This window comes from Heloderma suspectum, chromosome 10 (genome assembly GCF_057233095.1).
Source record: "Heloderma suspectum isolate Gila_16-S chromosome 10, 16-S_ref, whole genome shotgun sequence".
Taxonomy (NCBI): domain Eukaryota; kingdom Metazoa; phylum Chordata; class Lepidosauria; order Squamata; family Helodermatidae; genus Heloderma; species Heloderma suspectum.
In genome coordinates, this window is record NC_139467.1 from 11,182,015 (window position 1) to 11,193,625 (window position 11,611).

The window sequence follows — 11,611 nt, forward strand, 5'->3', positions numbered from 1 at the left end:
ATTCCATTTAAACATGGAAACTGTCCCAATCAAGTGGAAAGATGGGAATGAGGGGCCCACTTTTCAAAGTAAAAGAAGCCTGTGGGTGAAGAGACCCTTTCCACTCCAGCTTGTGATATACTTCCTCCCAAATTCTCTCCCCTCATGCTTTTTCTCCTCAGTCATGCTCCAGTACTAGAAGTGAGTCTGGATGAGGAGAAAAAGCAATTGGTGAAAAGCTGCGGAGAGAGAACTTGGGGGCAGGGGCAGGGATAGTTCTGTGCTCATCAACTCAGACCCTCCTCCCCAAATAACCCCACTTTCTATGTGATGGGTGGTTCTGTGTTTAAAGATATGGAGCTGCCACCATTACACATAGTTTGGCCCTTATCAAAAGAAAGTCATTTGTCACACAGCACATAATTAATTCCAGAAATTTGCTACCATGGAATGAGGTAATGGCGGTGGATTTAGATGACTTTAAATGAGGATTAGACAAATCCATAGAGAAGAAGGGTCACTTCTCTCAGGGCCTATTGCCTGTGATAGTTAAATGCAGCCTCTATGTTCAGGGGCAGTATGCCACTGAAGACAGTTGCTGAAGAGGCAACGGTAGGGTAAGGCTGTTGCTTCCATGCTGTGTTTGTGGACTTTCCTGAAGCCTCTGGGTGGGTAGACTTAGGCTTTCTTCACACGGAGCTTTTATCCTGCAAATGAGATTGCTCCCTCACGGAAGTTTGCAGGCTCCCTCACGGAAGTTTGCAGGCTCTTTACATGACATCATGATCCTCAAGGGTTTCTCCTGCACTACATGTCCTTTGTTCCATTTTTAAATAGTTTGTAGATAATGAGCTATCAAATTACCCCGTTGTGTTCCGCTTGAGTTCCCTCCATGAAAAGAGGGAAAGGGGCAAGAAGAGGAGTGAGATCAATGAAGGATAATGGAAGACTCAGCTACAGGGAGAAGGAGGAGGAAAGGGGAGGGGGGTTGTGATCCTGCATTTAAAACAGAAGCAGAAAGCCCCGTTTTAAATGCAGGATTTAATCTGGTGTAGAGATGCCCTAAATGGAACTTTGCTTTGACACTTCTGGGCTCTGCTTATGTTCTCACAACATCTTTTGACATGACAGAAAACCCACATTGGGAAAATTAATCTCGCATTCCCACCTCTGTGCCTTCTGCCACGCTGACTCCATGTATAGAACCAGCCCCAGTTCAAGACAAGATGAAGGATCTACTTTAGATGACAAAGATAAAAAAGGCAAAAGAGAAGAGGCTCTAAGATGGGCGTGGACCAGAGGGTGTGTATCTTTTCCAGGAAAGTATGTTAACCAATCATTAGTTCAGCAACTATTAGCCATGATAGTTAAATGGGGCCTCCATGTCCACAGGAAGTATATCTCTGGATACCAGATACTGGAGGTCAAACAACAGGAGAGGACTGTACCTTCACAACCTGCTTGTGGGGTTCTCAGTAGTATCTGGCTGGCTACTACTGGAAACAGAATGCTGGATTAGATGGGATCTTTGGCCCAGATCAGCACAACTCTTTTTTATGATTGGTCTGGATAGAATTAGGCCAGTCTTCCCCAACCTGGCGCCCTCCAGATGTGCTGGACTGCAACTCCCATAATTCCCAGCCAGCGTGTTAGCTGTGAATTTTTATGGAAATTGCAGTCCATCCCATCTGGAGTGTACCATGTTAAGGAAGGCTGAATTAATCAGCATTTGGATAGGTGCACCTTGCACATTTTTTTAAAGTCCCATCCAAGATTATTGTTTTACTGTGCAATAAATGCTCAGTTGTTACCTGGCTGTTTCGATTTCTCAAGGTTGTGCATCCACCATGCTGAAATCAAATTTTCCCCAGCAATAAATCACAACTGTTTCTAATTATTTCTCTCTCTCTCTGTACAAGTTAGTATGTTTATTGCTATTTGGAATGTCAAGTATTTGTCATTGATGATTCAGTAGTACCACAAGCTTCTATAGGCCAGTGCCTATGATATCATCAGACTACTTCACCATTTTCCTACATCAATGCCCTGCTATTTAGTAATCTCCTCACCATCACCACCACTGTTTTTTTTTCTTTTTGTATGACACAATCCGTTTAAGTGTTGGAACCTCCTGAAAAATTTGCTATCACCAGCAAACCTGGCCACCTCACTGTTCACCCTAACTCCAGATCACTTTTCATTAATAGGAGGCCCAAGTACAAGGTTTTCTCCCCGCATTTAGTATAGGTCTGGTTCCAAACATATGGGGCAGCATGTGCAAGAACACACACACACACGCCATTGCCCACACCCCAGCTTCACAGCATGGTAATAGGATATTGCACCACTAACGCTAAATCCTGGCCAGCATGACTTTAATTAAGAACAGCTATTTTCTGTGAAGCATTGTATGGAAAGGCCCTGTGTTTCTGACCCAGACTAAGCCTGTTTTCCCTAGTAGATCAAAATAGAAAGTGAAACAGACAGCCCTATATCACCACCACCCTGTTTCTCCAGGTTGTGGGGCACGGAGAAGAAATAACAAAACCTTTAACAGATTCTTAAAACCACAGCCATTCATTCCAGCCCCTGGTCCTCAAGATCCCCAACAAATCAATATACTTAATCCAGACCATAGTGAATGTGCTGCCAGTAGGGGATACGGTCAGACAAGACACACCGCTATAATGTGTCTATGTGGTGGTAGGGGCATGATTTGGTGAAAAATGGGGGGAGTCAGAGGGTGGGGTTTCATTACAGTATCACACCCCCACCCCCAGTTTTTTATCCCATAATGCTAACACTGCCAGTATTTTAGCCTGAAGGAGGGAAGATCCTCTTCCTAATATTATCAGGCCCTAACGGCACAACACGACTGGAACTATTTCAGGCATGGCTGGGCCTACATAATATGTTAACTGAAAGTGACTGAAGCAAATTCTCCCCTCGCCACCATGCTCCGTGATGGAAAGCTTTAGTGAGCAGATTTCCACTGCTTTCTGCTCTCTGTGCTGCCCTAGAAACTGCCTGACAGAAAAGGAAAGACCACTGGCCGCTTTTGGCCCAGTTCTGCCCCAGTCTGGCCCTCCATCTCCCACCTCAACCAGCCCAACCCTCTATGGTTGGGAAGGGGAAAAGAGGGTTGCCTTCCTCTAAGCTGCTGCCTCCATTTTCCCCAAGTTCAGAGCTTTATCATGGGCTGTTCCTCTCTAATTTGCATAAATGTAATGAGTCACATTATAATAAAGGAGATGGTGCCCTGTTGAACTGAGCTAGACCTCAGTGTGGCACTGGAGGGGGGGGGGGAAATTGGGGTCACCCCCTAGTTCAGTACACACATTGAGTGAATAAGATAACCGTTCATAATCTACCACAGCATGTATGTAACAGTTGTAACTACACATTAAACCAGCAACAGATGCTCATTTTATCACCTTTCATATAGTAAAATTCTCCTTACCATTTGACAAGACAATATACAAATGGATGCACTTTTTCAGGGATGTACAGGTGCTCTATGTCATCCCGTTAAAGGCTGAGGAAAACTATATGTCTGCCCCTGGTCAGAAATGTGGAGAACCAGCCAGGGAGAGGGGGCAAAAAACCCTCAGCATTTGACAGGATGGTCTAGACAGCCACCCGTGCAGATGACCAAACTAGGCAAGCTCTCTCACCAGGGGTTGTATGCATGATCCTGCATCTTAGTGGAAAGGTGCATTTTATTCTATCACACTTCAGGTGCAAACAGGTGGGTAAATATGTCTGTAATCATCTAGGCAACTGGCTTACCAAGAGGTTACTTGTACATCATGGTAGATGGTCATCTGCACTGAGCCATTCACCCAATGCAAGTCAGAGTCCCCACTTGGTCTGTAGGCATGCACTGAAATCCACCCTTTCACTTAAAGTTGCTATTTATTTTTGTCCTGGCAAGGCACTTTACACATTTAACACTTAGACAACACTGCTGCTTCCATCATCACTGTACTTCCATACTACGATAGGCTAAATCTATTGAATTCCTGTCTACTATGCACTTATTAAAGACACAGAGGGAGGAAAGAAAGAAAGAAAGAAAGAAAGAAAGAAAGAAAGAAAGAAAGAAAGAAAGTTGCAACCCCTTTAGGGAAATACTGAGGCAGCCACCCACTTCATTCCTCCAGCCAACTCATACACACGAAGTTTCCCCAACTAAGCAACTGTCCCTAGAGGATCGCCCCACCTCTACTTCCTATCCTGTCCTCTGGCAGCCTCCAAAATGTCCCATACTGACAGAAAGAAGAGCATTCAGCATAAAAAGTGGGACCTGCAGTTGCAGTATGATGCTCTTGTTCAGGGTTCCAGCCAGCTAGGTCCTCTTCCAGGACACTCAGTTCCATTCCCCCTGCCCCCAGCAGTCATCTAGCTTGCTTAAAAATTGGACTGTTTGGGGTTTCCCCCACCCCAGGTGTTTTATCTAAAGGTTTTTTTGTACTTCTGCAAATTTTGGGGTCCCCCCAAGCTTGCTGACACCTCCCTCTTATCCACAGATAGTGCCACTTTGGCAACAGAAAGACCAGCATTTGGAGAATTGAGTTTGCTCTTAGTAAAACGGGCTTAACGAATATATGCAATAAGATTGGTCTCCTGTTTTACTGGCCCAGACAAGCAGATATCAAGTGGGTGAAGGTTTTGCCTGGCATGGCGATGAAATGATGGGCATGAGTTCACCTGCTTTGTTTATGATAGTCCACTGTTAAAGGCACAGAAGTAATGCCAGGGGAGAAAGGTGACAATCCTAGAAATAGCAGGACCGATATAAATGGCACTCCTTGGTGCCAACACCCCACAATAAGGGGAGTGATCATGAGGATGATAGCAGCTGGAAACAGATCAGAAATTTCTATACCCTCTGATCAAAAATAATGGGGAGGCAGTATGTATGTGTGAGTAAGAGGCAGTCAAGTTGGTTTTGAGAAAGAATAGAATCTAAAAAGGATTTTTCACAAGTGACACTAAAAACCCCTTTTAGGCTCCAGTGTGTCACTTCTGAATATTGTGGACACAATACCAAAAATAGAAGAGAGCTATTTTCAAATTAAATACACCTTCCCATTAGCACATTTTTAGATCTTTGAAGTGCTGCTGGCTTTTACTCTGTTTTTCACTCTGGTTTTATTCTGTTTTTAATTTAGGATTTTTATATTATGTTTTACTATGTTAATGTATTTTATGGTTTTAAGTTTCAGTTTGTGAACCGACGAAACATCTTTCGCTATTGGGTGGTATAGAAATGTAATAACATACACATAAATGTTAAAGTCTTCAAATTATAATCTGAATCATCCTAGCCTGAAAGCAGTGGGATGCATTCCAAGGTGCTTTAGAGCAGGGCTACGGTGCCTGCAGGCACCAACATACCCTTCCAGACACTTTTTCTTGCTGCCTGCAGAGGGGCCCTACCCCTCCCACTTTATTTTTTTTGCACATTTTCTTACCAGCAGTTGAAGTTGGGTAGTCACAACATGTGACATCAATATTGTACTGGAGGCACTGGTTGCCAGGGCATTTCCTGACCCAATTAAAAGTACTGGTATTGATATTTAAAGCCCCAAATGGTTTAGGGCCAGTTTGTTTGAAGGATCACATTCACTTGTCCCAAACTGCCCGTTCTTTGAGGTCAGCTTCTGAGGCCCCACTCATGGGGTTCTTCCGGACACAAGGATCCTAGCACTCACAGTTAGAAGACATTGTGTAGCTATTCAGTCTTTTCATTCTTAAGGGATTCTCTGCCGTAAGAAAAATGACAGAAGTGGTGGGAAAACACGGGAAGATTACAAGTAGATGGCAATGATATCTCCCCCCCACCCTGTAAAATTCTGTGAATGAGGCAGAGAGATGGCACAATAAAAGACTCATCTGAAAGCACTCATGGGCCTGCCAGTGAGATTAATTATTTCATGAAGGATAAGGCCTTCTCAGTGGTGGTCCCATACTTCTAGGATTCTAGTTCAACTGAAATACACATGGTCTCACCATTACAAGCTTTTAAGAAGTCTTTAAAGACCTAGGATCTTTACAAATCCATTTCTTAAAAGGATACTATCATGCCGCTGGTTTGCTTTGGTACTGAAATAATTTCAAACAATTTTTATTGGTTCTAATGTTATTCTACTGGGCAGTATGCTATTGTTATTGATACAGCTGTTCTAGTGCTATTTTATTGTTAATTTCACCATTGTTTTACGGCAATTGTGATTTAATTGAGGTGTTGATTGTATTTTTATATGTTGGGAACCACCTTGTGAGGGCTTGGCTGTAAATATAGCTTAAAAATATCTTAAATAAATAAAGGATTGGGACTCACAAGTAGGCTGCAACCTGACGTAAAGGTGGTGAGACCACTGTCACTGCCACTTTTTCTGTTTCTAAAGTTTTTTCTAGGAGGAGAGCCAGGGAAAGAAAAACATGCAGACAGAGAGAAATGGGAACTAGCATAAAGTGATAGGGGAACAGAGACAGAGAGAGAAGGAGAAAAACAGCTAAACAGGGGGAAGAAAAATGTACAGATGGTAGAAAATGAAAGAGTAGGTCTCGTGTTGTCATTCACAACTAAAAGTGGGTCCTGAGTCTGAACAAGTTCAAGACTACAGCTTTAACAAACTAAGGCTGCCACTTTTGTTCTTGGCCCTGCTCCTCTGCCTTTAACAGCAGCCTAGCATACAGGACCCCTTCATGGATCACTGCCTTGTTGTGGTGAAGGGGCTTGCGTAACTCAGTGAAGCCATAAGCTATGCCATGCAGGACCACCCAAGACGGACAGGTCATGGTGGAGAGTTCTGACAAAATGTGGTCCACTGGAGAAGGAAATGGCAACCCACTCCAGTATTCTTGCCAAGAAAACCCCATGGAACGTATCACAAGGCTAAAAGAGATGACGCTGGAAGATGAGCCCCTCAGGTCGGAAGGTGTCCAATATACTACTGGGGAAGAGCAGAGGGAATTTCCAAGTAGCGCCAGAAAGAGTGAAGCGGCTGGGCCAAAGCCGAAAGGACACTCAGCTGTGGATGTGTCTGGTGGTGAAAAGAAAATCCGATGCTGTAAAGGACAATATTATTTAGGAACCTGGAATGTAAGATCAATGAATCAAAGTAAGCATGAACTTGAGCACACTCCGGGAGAGAGCAGAGGACAGGAAGGCCTGGCGTACTATGGTCCGTGGGGTCACAAAGAGTCAGACTCGACTTAATGACTGAACAACAAAGCATACAGGAAGGTAGGAAGTAAAGTCTTTCCCATCATTTCTCTCCACACCAGGAAAAGCTTCACCAGCTGAATGTCTGAGTCTCAGGTGGCTGTAATAAAGGCAGAGGAGCAGGGCCGAGTTGCCAAGTCCAGACCCCGAGAAGGCTCCTGGGCATTCAGGGTTGAGTAGACTTTCGCAAAGTGTGGCTTTGCTCATGGCGGAACTTCACAGGTTGGAAAAACCACGCCTGGTGGCATTTTCTTTTGCTGAGGTTCAGGAAATCTCTCTCAGGGGGAGCTGGCAACTATTATAGCAGGGCCCAAGAGGCTGGTTTCCCAGCGTCTCCCCCCGCCCTCCAAACTGCTAGCCACCCTTTGCCAGCTTTCACTTCTGCTTCCCGCTTCCCTTTCACATTTTTAGATGTTTTAAAAACAGCCTCCAATTTACTGAAACCCCAGCTAAAAACAGAAGCCCAGAAACCATTTGGCTGCTCCGGGCAGCGCTCCTCCTACCCACAGCAATCAGCTCTTGTTGTCCTCCTTTTGCTCTTAATGGCATCCTGGGTAGGTGAAAGTTGGGATCAAACAGCTAGTGTGGCCAGATGCAAAGGATGGCAGGGCTCCTATATCTTTTAATAGTTTCACAGCATTTTTTTCACTCTTGCATGCCAAACTGTGCAGGCCAAAATACTCTCTTCCAAACAACTATCAAAAGTAGAACAGCCCTGTCTTCCTTTGCATTCGGCCACCCCAGAGGACAGGAAGGGTGCTTCCAGTTGGAGGACTATTCTGTCTTTTCTTCCTTAACGGATTTTTTTGGTGCAAGATAGAAGATGTGATAGGAAAACGTGGGAGTGGGGATTACCAATTGAAGACAATGACATCTGGGTTCTCGGTAAAATTCTGTGAATGGGGAAAGGTGATTACGTGACCAAAGCCTCATCTCAAAGCACCCAAATGAACTTGATGCAATGCTCGCAACCGACTAGGGCTGCTAAGTGACCAGAGTGTGGCCTGCTCCTATGCCTTTAAAAGCACCTTGATCTACAAAAATCATTACGTGAAACTTTTCACAGCAGGGAGGTAAAGATCATTCACATGTGAAGCTGCTGCTATAGCACAGCTATAGCAGCTAGCTGAAAAGCTGGTAACCTTAGCCAGCATTCCTAGTTAGGTTACCACCTTTTTTCTCACAGGGCTCCTGTGACTTGAACAGCTAAGTGACATGCAGAAATTCATTGGGTGTTTCCCCACCCCCGAATATTTCTATGCTGGAAAAAACTTTCCTGTTGAATTTCTGCCCGGCAAGCTGCTCTTTCGCACAGGAGACCTGCTAAGAGAAAAGCCAAGGTGTCCCTTCCTCTCCATACCTCTCAAAGCACTCTAATCTTTGTAAACCGCCCAGAGCACTTTGGTTGTCGGGTGGTATAGAAATGTAATAAATGAAATGATCCGCAGGTGCCACCAGGTGTCTGCTGCTCATCCCCCATCCCATCCTTCACTCTGACCTCACACCTACTGGAATTTCCTTCCTCCACCCCTATCCTCTCCATTCCCCATTGCACTGAACACCGCACAAGACAGGCAGGGCTGGAGACATAGTTTTTAGAAATGCTGAAGGTGGGGTGCAACACAGGTATGACTGCTTTTGGTGTATGCCTTGCTGTTCTACACCTGCCTCATGTCAAATGGGCTCTGCAGTTTGTGATACACCACCAAGACCTTCAAAACAGAAATAACAGTGGGATGAGTGTGGGCACCATGGTCAGCAGTGCCTCTAGCATACAATGTAACTGTCTGTCTCCAGCCTAAGACGGATCCAACAACCTACTGTTAGGGTTGCTCTGGCAGGAAGGGAATCTCCCAGATGAAAATGGCAATGTGTACAGGAGAGAGAGCTGGAAAGAAAGCAGCAGAAGGAAGGAAAGCAAAGAGTGCCCAAATCATGGCCCTGGGCCAGCACACCCACTGTCACTTACCTGTTGCCCACAGGCCCGAGTTCACCATGGCTACGGTTCTTCTGAAGAAGGAGAGAGGACATTGGACAGGCCTGCCTGCCACCGACAGACAGTGCCTGTTCCAGAGAGGGGAAGAGCGGGTGGCGGGACAAGGAAGGGCCTCTGAGCTGGGGCAGGTTGGGGGGAGTCCCCTGGCTCTTGAGAAGCAAGAACACTGAATGAGACAGGAAGCAGCTGGGAGGAAGAAGCCATGACAGGGCGTGTGTGGGGGAGTGAAGAACACTGCAAGGACTGGCACACAACAAACACATGTGGCTGTACAGGGCTGTTATCTGAAATTACCCTCGCACCCACAGGGGGCCCACCCTTATATCTGCTGGGCCAAGGGCCCTGACTCACGCACGCCTGGGCACCCTACCTAGATGTGGCATGAGGGGTTTGTACAAAATGCACCCACCACATATACATGTGCTGTGTGTCGCATAACTGGGTGTGAGCACAGATAAACTTTCTCTTGCATTTTCCACAAAGCATTTAAATACGATTGGTACCCGTTGTAGCCTTTCTGGCATGCTAGCTGAAAGATCTACCTATCTATCTACCTATCTATCTAAACTATTTATAAGTCGCTTTTCAGAGTAAATGCTCCCAAAGTGGCGTACAAAACAGCAACATTTATTCCACTCCTGAAAACACACACACTGTATTCTGGAATTCCAGTGTGGAGTGCTTCACTTCATGATACTGCCTACACCTTAATCAGCTTGTCAGGCTCCATAGAGCCTCATCAGACAACTCTGCCACCCTTTCCAGCTTCACCAGTCAACCAATCCCTGCAGGCAAGTCCAGGCTGTCCTGTCCCCTCCACACCTCTCAGTGAGCTGTAGTCCTTATGGGCATGGACTGTTGCTCAGCCAGGGAAAGGGGCATGGCCCTCTGGGGTACCCTAGAAGGCTGAATTGGCAGCCCAGGAGGGCCAGATTTTGCCACCAGGCCAGAGGTACAAGATCCTCAATTTAGCATGACATCCTCCATCTCTCATTGCATGTTGTTCCTGAGCTGCAGAAGCACATGTTCGAATGTGGGAAAGGGAAATAGCAACCCCTTGGTTGTTGCAAGAAAAGTGCTGTCCGTGGTGGCTACCTAGGGACTCCAGATGGTAAGGCAAGACCCACCTTGGGTGGTTCCAGATGAGGCTTTTATTGTGCAATTGCCTTGCCTCATTCATGGACTTTACAGGAGGTCCATAAAGTCATCGTCTTCCTCTTGTAACCCTCCTGTTTTTTCCCACTGCTTCTTCCATCTTTTTTCTTTCCACAAAGGATGCTTCCAGATGGCCAATTCCTAGCACGACCAATCACAAGGTGCTGTGCAGCTGTTCCGTTTTTTCCTCTTTAACACATTTTGGGGATAAGAAAAAAGATGGAAGAAGCAGTGGGAAAACACAGGAGGGTGACAAATGGAAGACGATGTCATCTGGACACACACAAGTAAAATTCCGTGAATGAGGAAGGTCTACTGCACAATAAAGCCTCATCTGGAAGCAGCCAAAAAAATCTGTTAAGGAGGGAAAGACAGAATAGCTGCAGAATGTCTTTTGATTAGTGCTAAGAGCTGTCCATCTGGAGGCATAATTAGGCTCTTTACAGCAATACCTCTTTGTATAGGGGTACAGAGAAAAGGCACAGGTAACTTCTCAGGGTCTAGACCAGAGATGCAGAACCTCTTTCAGCCTAAGGGCTGAATTCAATTTTACAGAAGCTCTCAGGGGCCACATCCCAATGGTGGGTGGGGTCAAATGCAAAACAGGGCAGGGCCAAATGCAAAGTGGGGGGGCTGAAATACCGACATATTTTAGCTTAAAGCTCTTCCTGCCAGTAACTGAGCCTTAGGAGAGGCATTTCAACCTTTTAGAGTGGGGAAAACCTGTGAAAAAGCTGGAAAACCACCAAATGTTTGGGAGAAATTGGGTAAAGCCATGGAAAGGGTGCGTGGCCATCTAGGGAACCCAAGAGGGCCAGATCTGGATAGTGAGCCTAAGGTTCTGCACGGTCTAGACCTCGCAACCCTAATCTCACCCCACTTCTTAGAAGAAACTTCCTAGTGATGGTTTTCTTAATTGAACAGAATATCTTCATTCCAGGGGAGCCACACAGTTCACTGTGGATGAGCCAAGATGGAACCAATTCTGTTAGGACTGAGAGGCACATACTTAACCTGGATTAGTTACCCCTGAAGAGATATGCATCAACTTTGTGTCTGTACAGCTAGGGTGGTTACAGAGCAGTGAACCCTGGCAGCCTTCCTCAAATACCAGGTATTAGAGGCCTGGCTGTGGCTAACTGTTGGTGAGAGAAAGGCTCTCTACTCATGCTCAGATACACTTTTTTTTTATTACTTCATGAACTGTATGGCTGACCTAAAGCATCCAAAACAGATTCTGGGGCTAA

General features: G+C 45.6%; 1 protein-coding gene across 2 annotated transcripts in view; it reads right to left on the minus strand.

Annotated features, from left to right (window-relative positions):
• POU2F2 (POU class 2 homeobox 2) overlaps positions 1-9,339 on the minus strand; it is a 42,683-nt gene extending 33,344 nt beyond the window's left edge. The window contains exon 1 of one of the 2 annotated variants that reach the window (XM_084815089.1): positions 9,183-9,339. In XM_084815089.1, coding sequence (XP_084671215.1) covers positions 9,183-9,210 — 28 coding nt within the window. In that variant the 5' untranslated portion in view covers positions 9,211-9,339. The remainder of the gene's footprint in view (positions 1-9,182) is intronic. The other variant, XM_084815088.1, reaches the window with a different exon arrangement.
• Positions 9,340-11,611: the final 2,272 nt, after the last annotated feature.